The 15,941-nt window shown below is 46.7% G+C and overlaps 1 protein-coding gene across 1 annotated transcript in view; it reads right to left on the bottom strand.

The window, feature by feature from the left end:
* Window positions 1–893: 893 nt before the first annotated feature.
* LOC138153462 (fer-1-like protein 4) overlaps window positions 894–15,941 on the bottom strand; it is a 31,458-nt gene continuing 16,410 nt past the window's right edge. The window contains 21 exon segments of the mRNA XM_069077576.1: window positions 894–1,877; window positions 2,004–2,104; window positions 2,213–2,490; window positions 2,743–2,984; window positions 3,154–3,252; window positions 4,104–4,189; window positions 4,315–4,475; window positions 4,564–4,718; window positions 5,197–5,367; window positions 5,544–5,671; window positions 5,836–6,350; window positions 6,383–6,508; window positions 6,586–6,628; window positions 6,741–6,869; window positions 6,969–7,039; window positions 10,825–10,996; window positions 11,425–11,586; window positions 11,821–11,937; window positions 12,651–12,824; window positions 13,086–13,220; window positions 15,815–15,939. Coding sequence (XP_068933677.1) covers window positions 1,712–1,877; window positions 2,004–2,104; window positions 2,213–2,490; window positions 2,743–2,984; window positions 3,154–3,252; window positions 4,104–4,189; window positions 4,315–4,475; window positions 4,564–4,718; window positions 5,197–5,367; window positions 5,544–5,671; window positions 5,836–6,350; window positions 6,383–6,508; window positions 6,586–6,628; window positions 6,741–6,869; window positions 6,969–7,039; window positions 10,825–10,996; window positions 11,425–11,586; window positions 11,821–11,937; window positions 12,651–12,824; window positions 13,086–13,220; window positions 15,815–15,939 — 3,356 coding nt within the window. The 3' untranslated portion in view covers window positions 894–1,711.

Consider the following 15,941-nt stretch of genomic DNA (forward strand, 5'->3'; position numbering starts at 1 on the left):
AACAATCTCCACTTTTTAGTTACCTGGAATGAGGGTGGATATAGGTGAGATGTCAGATGTGTTTCTTCCCACCCCCCAACACACATTTTGGGGACCTCTTGGATATGTGAGTAACCTGGAACATCCCTCCCCCTTTCCTCCTCCAAATCCCTTCTAGGCTGAAAACTCAAAGGATTCCCTCAGTGCAGAACCAAGCCTCCACAAGCTAAATTCTACATATACCTCTTCTCCCCCTCAGACCAGGAACAATGGTGGGGGCTTTGTGTGCTTGTGGAGATGGTCTAAGAGCTTCTCTTGCAGCTCCCTAGAATTCAGCTTAGTGCTCCCTGCTGCCCCCTGTCTCTTCAAAGTGCTCTATTTCAACACCCGGAAGGGAATGAAAGCCTACCTCCCTGTGGGAAGCTACATCTGAGGCATGGACTTGAGTTGGTTGCACCTGCCACTCCCCAAATGTCTACAGGACTCTCTCCTCCCTTAACCCTCCTCCTAGCTTTGACTTTGATAACTAAGGAAAAGTAAGACAAGACAGAATCTGAAGGACAGAAATGACCCATTCTGAGGGCCTGGAATCCCTAGTCTGGCAGCTGAAAGACTGGGTGTAGGATGCTCAGCAAGTAAGAGCACCGGCTCCAGTGTCGGGATGACCTGGATCGAATCTGGGCTCAGACACTCAGCACCACACCCAGAAATAACTGGCCATGTAACCTTGAGCAAGTTACTTAACCCTGATTGCTTAAAAAAAAAAAAAGACTGGGTGTAGGAGCAAGCACCCTAGCATACCCAGGGTGGCTGCTAGCACGGGTTTTTAGATCTGCTTTTTAAAAGGGAAGCAACTCAAAATGGGTTAACAATCTTACTTTAATCAAGCAAACATCAGAGAATGCAACTGAAAATGGGTTAACAGTCTTACTTTAATCAATCAAACATCAGAGAATACAAACAGAAGTTACAAGCAGAGAGACATCAGCAGATAGGGCTTCCCACTGTCTGTCATCCATACCTAGTCAGTTACCAGAGAGGGAAGCACCAACATCTGGGTTTTCAAAGCCAGGGGGCTAAACAGCTGCCTAGAGTCTCATCTGGCCAAATCACACAGCTCTTCCCAAAGTGAGCCCCAAAACAAAACCTCACATCAGAGTATATATAGCCTCCTGGGTCAGAGATCATCATAACCCTTGTGACTCACTGCCCAATCACAAAATAACAAGGTGTGGGTGTTCCTGAAGAACAAGCCTCCCACCACAGGCTCCAGGTGACCACATTCAGCCCATTAGGGGGCAGAGCATATTCTCAAATCAGGGAAGATTCTCAGAGTCACCTAAGCCTATTAAGGGGCCAAGAGGCAGGGAAGATCTTCATTCCCATAACACTGGGCTAACATGGGTTCACAAGATTCTGCCTCAGTCCTCCCGTGGCATACTCACTGGGACTTTTTCAGAGCATCCCCTTGGTTCTCTGAGATCCTCTTCTCTCTAAAGCTGAGCCCACAAATGCCTTATTTGGTGACTGACTGTAATTAAAGCTATTTGCAGAAACACTTATTTTCTATGCAAGTCTGCGACACAAAAATTTAATTTAAAATGCTCTCTACAATCCGTGAGATTTAACTGATAAGTTTTATTCTCTAACTGTTGAATTTTGTCCTTGCGAGGACTCAGCATAATTTTTAACTCGGGTTTAAAAAATAAACTCTGAAGGATGTGACTGGGGATCAGTGGAGGGGCCGGAAGATGACCTTGCTGATCTGACCAGGAATGGTGTAGAAGACTAGGGCCAGAAGCAGCAGCAGCACGAGGACACGCCAGTACCGACGCCATATGAAGAAGACAAAGGTTTTCAGTGGATTCACAAACCAGTTGAAGGAAGTTTTAGGGCGGCTGGGGAGAGAAGACAGAGGTATGATTTGAGGCCTTGGTTCAACTCCAGATTGACCCCCAGTATCTCCCTTCCAGTGTTTCCATCAAATTGAAGAACTGAAATTTTTCCAGCCTAACCATACTCACTTGGGCTTCTCTAGGGCCTCAGGCTCCTTCCTCCCCTTTCCCACAGGATGTTTCTCAGCTTATTCCACAGTCAGAAGTTCAAACTCAGCCTCCACCTTTCCCTAGGTGGCATAGGGTAGAAAGAGGATGAATGAGCTCCTGCAGGGACCACTTCCCAGCCCCCATCCTCTGCCCTTTCTGCCCATGCCCCCCAGCCACCACCCACACACCGTCAGGATGTAGACATTTCCACTGGAGTCCGTGAACTCCACATCCTCTGGCTTGGCCTTCCTCTTCTTCCTCTTCTTACTGCTCTCAGCCCCATGCTTCTCATGTTCCAGGTCTTCAGGCTCACGTAGCTTCACAAAGGGCCACCATCCACGCATATGCCGAGAGCGGAAGAGACTGCAGTGGGGGCTGGCCCTGTCGTGGGCCTGGCCATGAATGGTGCATAGGTTTGATTCTTGAGCACCCCGCACCATATTTGGCAGTTGTAGCTCCAGGGACCCTGGGGATGGCAACAAAGCTTGGATCAGTTAGGACTCAGAGGTCACAGTCAGCTCAAAAGCTGGTAGAATCAAGGTCAAAGCTAACTGGTGGTTATTTAGTCATGTCCAACTCTTTGAGACCCCAAGGACCCTTAATAGAACTAACTGGACATGAGGTTAGATCCAAGCCAAGAAGAATTGAGGGTCACGGAATCAAGGGTTGGGGATATGAGCTGTAGGGGAGACGAAGGGTCAAAAGTCAAGGCTGATACCCAGAAAGTCGTTGGCAGAGATGCGGTCATAATCCCAGACCTGCAGGACCAGCACTGCAGGCTGTTGGAATTCGGCTTCTTCCAGGGCAAAGGGGCTAGGTTTTCTTTTGATGCTCACCTCCTGCTCGGTGGGCAGGTAGTCAAAGCGGAACACAAATCGCCAATTAAAGTTCCCCTCCCCCGTCAGCGAGTTGAAGTGGACGTCTGTCTCCTGCTTGTCAGATTCCAAACCCTTCACCCAGCTGGGAGATAGGGAATGGCACAAGGAGATAACATTTTCAGAGGCCCCACTTGGCTCCTTAGGCTCAGGGCATCAAAGCACTGTCAGCCCTGCATGACTGGCCCAACCCACTCTGGCCCTGGGCTATGGCTTCCTCCACCCTTAGCCTGCACTGCTATGGAGGCCCCTACCTCTTCACATAGATATCACTGGACATCTCCCCAGTGAGGGCATTCACATCATTCAGGACCACATCCTCAGTATTCCAGATGATAACTCGGAGCTCATAGCTGTGGGTGAGGGAAGAGGGTTGAAGGAAGCTTCCCTTATGAGATTAAGGTGTCAGCCTCAATCCCACAGAAGCCCCATCGTTGGTGTTGTGCCTTCCACCCCCTCTGCTTCATATCTCCTTTCTAACAGACCCAACTCCCAAAACCCTCTGCACTCTTGTCTCCAGGTGAACCTAGTCTAGGTGACTTAGGCCTAGAGATTTCCAGGTACCTGGGCTCTTTCCTTTATGGGGAACTAATAGAAAGCCACATGGGTCAAAATCTGAGCTCGTCTTGTCCCCAGCTCCCTCCACCTTATTACTCTCCCCAATAAAAATGAGAGTTTGGGGCTCATGGAGTCATTTAGGATTCCACCTGCCCAGGAGGCTTTACCATAGTGACAGGTCAAGAGCTACATCATTTCTCCTTCAGTCTCTGTTTTCCCACCTATCTCTCTATCTCTAAGAGTTTTGTAAGATCAAAGGTCCCTTCTCTAAATTTTGTATTCCCTCTAATGCCTTATTAAGTGATGAGTTTGTTAAATTCTTTCTCTCTTAATGTGTGTGTGTCTATTTCTGTCTCTTCTTTCTGTTGCTATTTATGTCAGATGAAGACCATAGGATGATAGAGCTAGAACTGAAAGGGCCCTCAGAGACCACCAAGACCAACCCCCTGATTTTCCAGCTGGGAGTACTGAGGCACAGAGAAGTTAAATGCCTTTGTCCAGGTATACTGCTTTGGGAGAGATGGGGAGGTCAGACACCAGGGAGGCAAATTGTAGGGAAGAAGTGAGGGAAAGGCCAAGGAGAGAAACCCTCAAACCCTTATCATCAGGTAGTGTGGGTAGGGGGTGCTAAGATTCTTTTCTTTACCTGATTGGTTGTCGAGGCTTGATGTCCACAGGGGGTGGGGCTGGCACATCATTGGGAAAAATGTCCACCCACATATGCAAGAAACCCTAGGGTGGGGTCAGAAGTCAGGGTTGAGCTCCCTTGCCTCTTCCCCACTGAGCTAGTCCCTGCAGCTAGAGGAAAGAGGTCATACTTCATGTGCCAAGCAGCATGGGATGGGGAAGTGTCTCACCTGCAGCAGACCTGGACTGCTGGGGTGGTATAGGGGCCGGGTCTCCACATGTTCAGGTACCAGAGAACAGCCATGCTGGGGCATCTCCTTCCATTGTAGCAGCACGGACAAGGCTTGCTCCTCCTCACAGGCTTTGGTGCTGGCCTCTAGGCCCTTCCCACCTAACCCATGATGTAATAGGAATTAAATAGGCTACACAGGTGGGCTTCTGCCACTTACCTCTCCAGTCCAGATGTGTGCATATGTTACCTGAAGAGGTGACCCCCAGGGGAACCTGGAAGAGTTTGCTGCCCACCTTGACCTCCCCAGCGCGGTACTCAGGGGCAGAGAGGCTACTTCGCTGACACAGACTGGCCAGCACCTGAGAAGGTTTGATAGCATCCCGCCATGCATTGTAGCCTTCCCTATAGAAACAGCACACAGACGTGAAATGCAGAAGTGTGCTTTAACCTGGGAAAATGGAATGTAGACATGTAACTTGACAAGGACCTCAATATGGCCACGTGCATGACTGATAGGGATGTGCAACACAGACATAGTTGACTGAGATACAGTTGTAGAGCAGCATCATTAAGACAAATGGCAAAGAACTTCTCTCAGAAAATGCTATGGAGCTGGGAGGCTGGGGACACAGACAGAGGCAGCCCAACCTAGGCTGCTTAACATAAGACTGGGGGGTGGGCAGCTAGTTCGGTTCTGGCCTTAGACACTTAATACCCACACAAAAAAACCAGCCGTGTAACCTCAGGCAAGTTACTTAACCCCAATTGCCCTCCAAAAGGCAAAAAAACAAAAAACATAAGACTAAAAGGTTAGATTCAAGCATGTCCCCTGCCCTATACACATGACCATCTAGCACCCCCACTACACCCCTGAACTTACGTGTCATACTGGGAAGCAAGTCCACAATTAGCTCGGTGGTGGCTATAAAACCTATTCTCCAGGTCAATCCGGGTCTCTCCAATGAGATCATCAGAGCCCACAAAGTCATGGTCAAATATAGCCACTGTGAGCTCAGTCTCAGCAGGGAGGGAAATATTTAGCTCTAGGACCCTGGGCAAATGGGGAAGAGATGCAGCCTGAGACATACTAAGTATCCTGACTGAGTTCTGGGGCCTCTGCCTGTTGGGATGTTCCCTTCCCAGCATGGCCAGAGGACCAACTACATGTATGCATTCCCAACTGGGCCCAGCCCCATCAGATCCTTGGCAGTCTGCTGCCTCACTCACTCTCCAAAGATGGGGTTCAGCTGCTTGGGGATATAGCGTTCCTTGGTGTCTTTGCGCTCCCGGCCTGCACTCACCACCACATACTGGTCTGCTTTGCCATTGGGGTCTGCCGGGGCCAGACTAGTGGCCTAAAGGGTTGTGGGGGGAGGTTAGGGGACTAGGAATAACCACTTCTGATTAAATCCCATTAGTCAGAAATGGAAGATTGCAACCAGAGACACAGGTCTGGGGTTAGGGGTTTATAGAGTGGAGATTTATGGAGGAACAGAATGGGTTACTAAAGAAAGCTCACCTTTACAACATACACATGAACAAGCAGCTTTATGGGTCAGTTCTGGGGTATCCCATATGAAATTCGGGGCTCAGAGAATGACATTGACTCAGGGTAAATGAGGAAAGAGCCCTGAGTAGAATAAAGAATCCCCTCACTAACACTTGGAAAAAGGGGTCTCTCCCTTCCTCTATCTCTTCCTCTGGTCTCACCTTCTCCTTCTCCCACACACAGCTCTGGCACCTTAAACTTGCCCATGGGATAACCAGGCCTGTCCTCATCTCCATCGCCATAATGACCCCCACGGCCTCGGTACAGGGGGAACACATGCAGCCAGTCCTCAAATTGGCCAAATTCATCCTCTAGTGGTGAACTGTAGATCTGTGGGATTCCTATCTCAGCCCAGAGTCCAAGCCCAGAGACTGACCCAGGGCAGCCAAGACACCTACATAGACTAGTCCAGGGGTAGGGAACCTGTGATTGCATATGGCTTCCATGCCACAGGTTCACCACCCCTGGACTAGTCCCCTGCAGAGTCCAGTCTAGGTACCCTAGCCCTGCCCCAAACCCAGTCCCACCACAGTCCCTAGCACCTTCAGAGTGGCAATTGGTTTTCTCTGGGATCCTGGGACCTCTGCTTTAAACTTGGCCCCATCTTGAGCCTCCATGCCCCCAGAAAAGGGATTCAGCACATCTGAGAAAGGTAGAAATAGTTCAGTCAGAGATGTCAAGGTTATAGGGCAATTAATGAGATACACAAGGGTCCCTTACCAGAAAAGTCGTTTTCTTCATTGTCTTTCTCATCCATGGTCATCTGAAATCACGGGGGGAGGTGAGTGACCCCTCTTACATACCCTAGTTACCCTCTGGCTCCCACATGCCATTCTCCCATCGCAGTCCCATCCCTGTCTTGGGCCATGTCCCACCTGGTCTCCGAGCTCCTGCAGGGAGGCATAGTACTTAGACCACCAATCCAGCTCATCCAGCTCAGGCACATCTTGGAGCTGCTGCCCTTTCTCCAAGGGGCTGCCTTGAGGCAGCTTCCTAAGAGGCTTCTGGGAGAGAAAGGGGAGTGAGTTCCTCCTACCCAGTCTCCCCAGTTTGGGACTGAGCCTTTTCTCTCCACCCCCACCCCCCACAGGGTTCCTTCTTACAGGCAGCAGCTCTTGAGAAGTTTCATCTCCAAGTGGCTGCCATACCAAAGGGGAATCCAGATATTTCCGCCCTAGGGGGAGGGGGGAGGAAGGAGGATGGAGAGAAGGAAGATAACTATGTCTTTGGTCAGGCTCCCATGAGAAGGTGGTTTTCTCAAAAGTAAAATTATTCTAATGTTGCCTAAGGGGGTGAAGAGTGAAGATGGGTGGGTGCTATAATCTTCCATGTCCTGGCTCCTGATGGAGTCTGGATCAGAAATCATATGGTTAATTTAGTACAAGGAGCTATGCTGATTGCTAAACTCACAGTTTAGAAAAAAAAAAAGAAAGTGCTGGGCTTGGAAGAAGGAGACCTATTCCCAATTCAGAGCAATACTACTACTAGGCTATACCCAAGGAGAAAAAGAAAGAGACCCACAAGCATATTTATGGCAGCTTTTTGTAGTGGCAAAGAATTAGAAACTGAGGGCATGTTCATCAAATGGGGAATGGCTGAATGATTTATGGTATATGAATGTGATGGAATACTATTGTGCTGTAAGAAATGGTGGAGGAGATGGTTTTAGAAAAACCTGGGAAGAGGTAGTTAGGTGGCCCAGTGGCTAAAGAACTGCCTGGCCATCAAGAAGACCTGAGTTTCATTCCAATCTCAGACACTTACTAGCTGTGTGATCCTGGGCAAGTCACTTAGCCCTGATTGCCATTCCCTCCCTCCCCCAATAGAAAAGAAAAACCTGGGAAGACTTCTATGAACTGCTACAGACGAAAGTAAACAGAGCCAGAAGAACAATCTACACAGTAACAGTAAAACTGAAAAATTAATGAACTTTGAAAGATTTTGTAACTCTGATCCAAAGATAATGACTCATGATAAAAAGTGCTATCTGCCTATAGATATAGAGATGATGGACTCAGAAGGCAAAAGGAAGCATTTTTCTTTTTTTTTGCTTTTTGGAGGGCAATTGGGGTTAAGTAACTTGTCCAAGGTCACACAGCTAGTTGTGTGTGTGTGTGTGTGTGTGTGTGTGTGTGTGTTAAGTATCTGAGGTCAGATTTGAACCCTGGTCCTCCTGGCTCCAGAGCCAGCACTCTACTCACTATACCACCTAGCCGCCTCAAATAGATTTTTTTTTCTTTTTGGAGGACAATTGGGGTTAAGTGATTTGCCCAAGGTCACACAGCTAGTTTTTGTGTTAAGTGTCTGAGGTCAGATTTGAACTCAGGTCCTCCTGACTCTATTCACTGTGCCACCTAGCCACCCCAAGGGTCCATGAACTTTACAAGAAAATTTTTTTGAAATTGAAAAATTATATTTCAACATTGAATTATATTTCAACATAACTGGTTACCTTTGTAGCCCTATGTATTTTATTTTTTGCAATTAAAATTATTATTCTGAAATGGGTCAATAGGCTTCAGGGGAAGGCCAAAGAGATCCAAGACACAAAAAAGCCGGAAGAGACAAGGCCTTGGAGGTGAAGGAGAAAGAGAGAACGTCCATTTGTTAATCAAAAGAAATGCCCCTTAGTTTCACCCCAGGCTACTCAAGAGGACCTTCCAGGAAGACTGATCATTTCCAAGTTCCTCTAAACATTAACATTTCTTTAGGAAAGGTCTGTGGCTTCAAGGGCAGCTAGGTGGCACCATAGTGCACAGAGCATGGGACCTAGGGCCAGGAAGATTCTAATCTGGCTTCAGAAGCTTACTAGCTGTGTGATCCTGGGCAAGTCACTTCACCCTCTGCCTCCATTTCCTCATCTATAAAATGAACTGGAGAAGGAAAAGCCAAACCAAATCCTTGCCAAGAAAACCCCAAATGGGTCGCGAAGAGTTGGACGCTACTGAACAATAGGTTGGAATAGCTCCATTACAGGTGAAGAGGAGAGACAACAAACTTGCCTCTAGGGCTCAGACTTCATTTCTGCCTTTGCTCCTCATCTGCATGAGACCCCAGAAGGAGTCTGGGAAATGTAACTGATGGACCTGGGACAGACCCTCATAAGCCAAGGTGTAGTACCTTGCAGAGAGAACTAACTTTGGGATTGTTAAGTGGGAAAGGATAGACCTTGGTGAATTAAAGTATATATTTGCCTATATTATCTATTAGTCACAATCACTTTTTTCCATGCTGTTTGGACTTTTTTGTTTAACAACCCCAGGATGTCTTCAAGATAAAGGCTTAAATTAGTCCTCCTTAGCCCAAAAGCAGAAGCAGTCGCTGGAAGTTGCCAAGAAATAGACCTCACCTTGTTGTAAGGGGAAAAAAAAAAGATCTAAACTATCCAGAAACAGAATGGTTTCCTTAGGAATGAATGAGTTTTCTGTCATGTGGGGAAAAAAGATAGGACCCAAATCATTTTGCAACATCTGGATGGACTAACAATGTGGAAATCCCTCCACTGGCTGGCAGCCTAATATTAGCACCAGCCCTTATGCAAGGACCCGGTTGAAGCGGATGGTCTTACCCACTATTGTAACAAATGCTTGTTCTCCTCAGATAAGGGGGGGGAGGGGTTCATCTAAAAGGACTGCTTTCAGAATTGTGAAAGTATTTGGTCTCTTCCCCTTGTCTCCAGACCTTGAATTTGTTCAGACTCTGATAATAAATCCACCCACTGCATTCCAAAACCTCTCCTTTTCTGCCTTGACTGATCCTCCTCTTTCTCTACCCCTCTCTCTTCTAAGTTGCTATGGAATGCTGCTGATTGGCTGTGTACTCCCCATGAGCTGATGAGTTATACAGCACATCTGTACTCCAGGAATACAAATCTACTATCAGTGAGAACAGATTCCTTAGCATGCTAATAAATCCCTTTACTTTCAGTTTGACCTCCTATCTTGAACCCACAGTCATAGAGTAGGGTGGGGTTTGGGAGGTGGGGTAGCTAGATGTCCAAGACGATAGAGTGCCAAGCCTGGAGTCTAGAGGACTCCTCTTCCTGAGTTCAAATCTGGTCTCAGACACTGACTACTTATGTGACCCTGGGCAAGTCACTTCACCCTGTCTGCCTCAGTTTCCTCATCTGTAAAATGAGTTGAAGGAGGAAATGGCAAACCATTTCAGTTCCTTTGCTAAGAAAACCCTAAATGGAGTCACAAAGAATCAGACACAACTGAGATGACTGAACAACAATAACAACATTGGACCTCAACTAACAGGAATGCCTCTTCCCAAAGGGTGAGAGAATTCCCCAACATGTGTGGGGTCTTTAAGTGGAAGCTGAATGGTCACTTGTTGGAAATGTTGTAGACATAGATACAGGTTGGACTAGATGGCTCTTCTAGGCTTCCAAGTCTGAGTTTCTGAGATTCTCTACATTTGATTGATGCTTTTCATAGTGGTTAAAGGAAAGAGACCTTTAGTAGAAGCTTTCAGCTTTAAATCTGTGACACTATGCTTCTGTAAGAAGGAAGGAAGGAAGGAAGGAAGGAAGGAAGGAAGGAAGGAAGGAAGGAAGGAAGGAAGGAAGGAAGGAAGAGAGAAAGAGAGAAAGAAAGAAAGAAAGAAAGAAAGAAAGAAAGAAAGAAAGAAAGAAAGAAAGAAAGAAAGAAAGAAAGAAAGAAAGAAAGAAAAAAAAAGAAAGAAAGGACACAGTCTGGGCCCTAATGGTGGCCAGGTTGAAGAAAAGAAGAAAGGAGGAGGCTGAGCCTGGGAAGACATTGGGAAGATGTTCTTAAAGGAGCTAAGCACACCAGGGTCTCCAGGGTTTAGAAGGAGGAGCAGTAGGAAAAGACCAGTGAAACAAAGGCAGCAGTATCAGCCTTCCAGAGGAGAGCTAGGATTGGGCCCCAAATAGCAAGTGCATTTGATCTGGCCAGTCTTGTCATGGACTCTGTTAAGGTAAAGGTCACTCACCTTGGAGTCCCCTACCCCCCTCCTCCTCAGAGGGTTCTGTGGGCTCCTGGAGAGCAAACCGAAGGACGTGGGGGACGATGTGGGAGCCCACAAGAACGGTGCGGCCAAAGGCCCTGCGCTCAACCACAAGGATGCTGAGTGGGGGCTGCAGATATGGCTGTTCAGGCAGCTCCTAGATGGAGTAAGGAAGAGGGATGGAAAGTCACAAGGAATGTGAGGGGTCACTGGGACTCAGGGGATACCTTTACTCTGCTCAGGTTGTCTGTTTTGTGTAGTGAATTTGGAGGTTGAAAGAAGGGATGAATGAAAAAGAGGAAGACATTTCAGGTAACCTACCCCAGGAGGGGCTTATGGATTCAGAGGGCCTGAGGGATTCTAAGTTAAGAAGGATCTGAGGCATCTTAAGTCAAGAAGGGGAATGGATAAGACAACTTTAAGTAGGTTCCCAACAGATTCTGAGGTTTTATGAATTGGTGTCTCAAGACAGAACAAAGAGTATGAGCCCAATCAGACTCAGGAAGTTTTCTAGGAGTGTTGGGGGAGAGGGATTCCAAGAACCCTGGAGAAAGGATACCTCCCACTCTCCCCAGGGCCCCTTACCACAGTAAGATGCTTGACCAGTTCTGTGAAGTTGGGGCTCTCTCGATAACTAGCCAGAATCTCAGACTCCACACGTTGGCCTCCAATTTCCAACACTACTTGTGGTTGCTCCACCACAAATAGGTGTACCCGGCCCAGCCCCCGAAGACCCCAGAACAGCACCTGTGTGTGTGTGAGAAAGAGCGAGAGAGAGTGGTGGGGGAGGGAGATGAGATGTAGTACCATGAAGAGGGACAGAGCATAATTCTACGAAGGAGATTCTAGGAAGGGGAAAACTGGTAAAAAAAAAAAGGGGGGGGGTCAACTAATGGGGTTTGGGGATATATGGAGAGGAACTCTGGGAAAGGAGCCTCAGGGCAGAGGCAGGTAGAGCTGGGGTTATAGTGTCCCAGGTACCTCAATTCGGAACTCCTTAAGTAGGGGTCGTACCCCTGGGGGTAGATGGAGACGTCCAGAAGTAGAGTCAAGCAGAAATTCCAGATCCTGGGGCTCTACATCTTCTGGCACTGAGGGCTGAGGAAGGGGCAGAAGGCAAATGATATACAGTAGGGATCAAGCAGGGAACGAGTGAGGGATCCTGTCTTGTATAATTTTTCTCTCCCTCTCTGTGATGTATAAAGCATAGGATATACTTTGAATAAAAACCCTAGGTTCTTCTTATTTTGTTGTGCTTCTAGAGAGCTTGCAATCATTGCAAAGACTTCTGGGTAGAGAGGGTGTTGTTAAAGAAACTATAGGGAATAGCATTCGCCTAGAAAAGGATGCTATCCTTGGGCAGAGCAATGGAGAACTCCTATTCACCCAGCAGTTTCAGTTCCTAGAATGGTCCAATCATGAGTTGCTCACTGTCTCACTAACTAAACCTTTATGAATCTCCTAACTGTTTCTCCCTCTCCCAGCATTATGCTGCCCTTCTCACCCAGTCTTTCAGCCTGTACCATCCCCATGTAGTTTTTGTCTTCTCCATCCAGCTGTAAGAGTATAAATTAGCCCCCATTTGGTTGGAGAACAAGACTGCCTTAGACAATCTGCTTGTCCGTGGTCCTGGTCTCCCCTTGTGTATATTGGTAATAAATATATCTTGGCTCAGCCAGGAAAATGCAGAGCACCGAATTAATTCTTTGACAATTGGAATTGTAAAGTTGTTAAATTGACTCATGTGAGCCCTGTTGAAGAATGAGGAAAGGGAGGGGAGACAAGCTTCGTTCTGAGGAGCCCACTCTTACCTCAAGTCTGCTGCTGTAATCCAGCTCAATGAGCTCAAAGGTGGCAATGAGCTCCCCTGCAGCCTGAAGACCCTTAGTCAGGGGGAAGAATTGCAGCTCGGGGCCTTGGTAGGGCTGCTCAACCAACTTTACCTGAGGAGCTGCCAGCGCCTGGCCCAGGAACACAGGGGGACCCTAAGGGGAGAACAAGGCAGGCATGGGGGAGAGGGTGGAGGTTCAGGGGAGGGAGGACCAAGAGCTAGGGGTTCTGACAGAGGATAGGGGGTAGAAGGGACCAGGGCCCAGGAGGGCAGAGGAAGCACTAGCAACTGAGCCAGCAACAGGGATGGTGGTGGCTGCAGTAGCAACTGGGTTGGGCTGGGCTGAAATATTGAAGCCAAGTCCCAGAGAGACAAATGTGGAGGCATGAATACACACACACACACACACACTCACAAACTTGTTGTGATCAAAGACATTGATGGTGACCAGGGGTGGCTCAGCAAGAAGCTATTCTCTCTGCCCATCTATAATCAACTGCTCAAACACCAGGAGCTCATCCCACAGCGGGCTCAGTGTCTGCTCCAGGACCTGGTAGAGAGATCCAGAGGGCAGATAGAGAAGGGGGGGATAACCAAGGGCAGGGTGGGCCAAAGCACTCCAGTAGAAGGCAGAGAAAACAGTCAGAGCCTCACCTGGAGGGGGGATCTCTGTTTAGTAACTTCATGGTTTCAAATATGTTTCAAAAACTATGAGGGAAATGATGCAAAATTATAATAACCAAGCTGGACCCCAAAGAAGAGAAATGGAGAAATGAAAAGGCACCTTTCCTTCTGCTTCATTGGAAAGTGAGAGATTATGGGTGTGGAACACTACACACAGTGTCAGACTCTTTTGATGTGTGACTCAGTTTTGCTGAATTGCTTCCCCCTCCCCAAAAAAATACATACATACACATACTTTTTATTCTTTATTCTACCTTCTATTTCCTCTGTATTTGTCTTCTAAGTACAAGTCTATGTATATTAGAATTAGAATGTCCCTCTCTGAGGGCAGCAATTGTTTCTGTTTTACTTTGTATCCTCAGACCTTAGTACAATTGCCTTAATAAATGTTTATTGGTTGATTCATTGATAGATAAGGGTTGGCTCTCTGGGAAGGAAAGATCGGAAGACTACACTGGGAAATGTAGGTGAATTTTAAAAATTATCTTTAAATATCTTAGAATAAAATTTAAAAATATCTTTTAAAACACTATGAGGGTGAAAAGTCCATTAAGAAAGAAGCCACTTATATAACAAGTTCTAGGAAGCCTGTGGAGCACAGGGAATGCTAAAAGTTCCTATCTCTCTTGGGCTTTAAGTTTGACAGTGATATCACAACAACTTTGTGGGATAATGCAATGAAGATAATGCAAGTATCAGTTTCCATTTTATGGTTAAGGAAACGCAGACTTGGAGAAAGCATTGCCCAGGGACAGCTAGGTGGTACAGAGAGTAGAGCATGGGCAGTGAAGCCAGGAAAGCCTGAGTTCAAATCTGACCTCAGACACTTGACACACTAGCTGTGTGACCTTGAACAAGTCAATTAACCCCAATTGCCCTGCCTTCCCCCCTCCAAAAAACAAAGAAAAAGAAAAAAATGATAAAGTATTGCCTGACCAGCAGTCATACAACTAAGAAGTGTGGGAGCCCAAGGATGAATCTAGGTTTTCTAACTCCAAGGTCAAAACTCTCCCCCTAGTTTGATCTTATGATCATAGAATCACAGGCATATGGCTGGGAGGGGCATTTTACAGATTACTGACCTGAAACCCAAAGAGGTTAAGGGAATTACCCAAGGTCACATAGATTATGGTATAAAGTTAAACTAAAGTTCAGTCCAGAGCAGTGGAAAGAACTTGGAAATGGTTTGAGACTTGAACTTTCTGGGGAGTGAGTTCACTTCTCTCCTGGCTCTGTTTCCAACTCCTCAAACTTTTCCACCTCCTCGGCAGCAGCTTTTTCACCTTAGAGGTGCCTCCACCCTGAAGCCTCTGGTTGGTGGGTCTGGCCCAGAACTCCCCCCCAAGTGTTCAGGAGAAGCCCAAGCCACTGGTGCTCACATCACTCCTGGCCCTACTCCTGACACTTCACATTCCATTTTCTTGTCTTATTTCTTTTTCTATTCCTCTTTTTATGCATCATCTTCCCACACTAGAAGGTAAGCTCCTTGAAGACAGTGACCATACATTTAGCCTATTTGTATCCTCAGCATTTATAACAGTGCCTTCCAGATAGAAAGTGCTTAATAAATTCTATCTATCCATCCATCCATCCATCCATCCATCCATCCATCCATCCATCCATCTATCTATCTATCTATCTATCTATCTATCTATCTATCTATCTATCTATCTATCTATCTATCTATCTATCTATCTATCTATGTGTCTGTCTGCCTGCCTATGTATTTATCTATCTATCTATCTATCCATGTATTTATCTATATACCTATGTATCTATGTATCTATCTACCTGTCTATGTCTCTATGTATCTACCTACCTACCTGTTTATCCATTTATCTTTCTTTTTCTCCTCTCTCCTCCTTCTGTTTCTCTCCCTCTCTCCTTTCATTTTTCTCCCTCTCCTCTTTTTTCTCTGTCTCTCCTCTCTTCTACCTGTTTTTCTCTTTGTCTTTCTTTCTTGGTCTTTCTCTTTCTGTTAATAAATATTAGTATTAGTTGGTATCTATACCTATTTTAATGAGTCTTTAAACCTAATGAAGTATTTATAAACATCACAAATAGTGAACAGGATATAATATATATAACACGTCTTCCTTAGCTAAAGTGCTAGCCCTTTGGTGCAGGGCCTATTCTGTCTTTTGTCTTTGTAACCTCATAGTCTAGCATAGCAGTTGCTTTAATCAATGCTTGTTAATTAACTAAGGATGAAGATAAACCTTGGCCTTGTTCCTTGTACCCCCAGCCTGATCCCTTCCCCATTCACCTCAGAATATAGGGGACTACCTCAAGAACCCAAGCCCTCCCATACTTGCCATCCTCCAAATGGACCTAATTCTGACCCCTGAAGATCCAGCTTTAGGCCAACCCACTAGTTTCAACCCCATCCACCAGGATAGTCAATTCATTCTTTTATCACAAGTATTTAGGGTCTGGGGAAGGGGTCGGTGTTGCCCTTACCTGTGTGGACTGGCACTGTGTTGAGATAAGTACATGGGCAAAGGGATCAGAGAGGCCACTGTCATCAGCAGCCAGGATTCCCCTTGCTTGGTAGAGGTGAGCTCGGAGCTGAAAGTAGCTGAAGTCT

Source organism: Petaurus breviceps, unplaced genomic scaffold (assembly GCF_028583685.1).
Source record: "Petaurus breviceps papuanus isolate PSGF00001 unplaced genomic scaffold, PetGlider_PUasm1.0 90994, whole genome shotgun sequence".
In the NCBI taxonomy this organism is placed as follows: domain Eukaryota; kingdom Metazoa; phylum Chordata; class Mammalia; order Diprotodontia; family Petauridae; genus Petaurus; species Petaurus breviceps.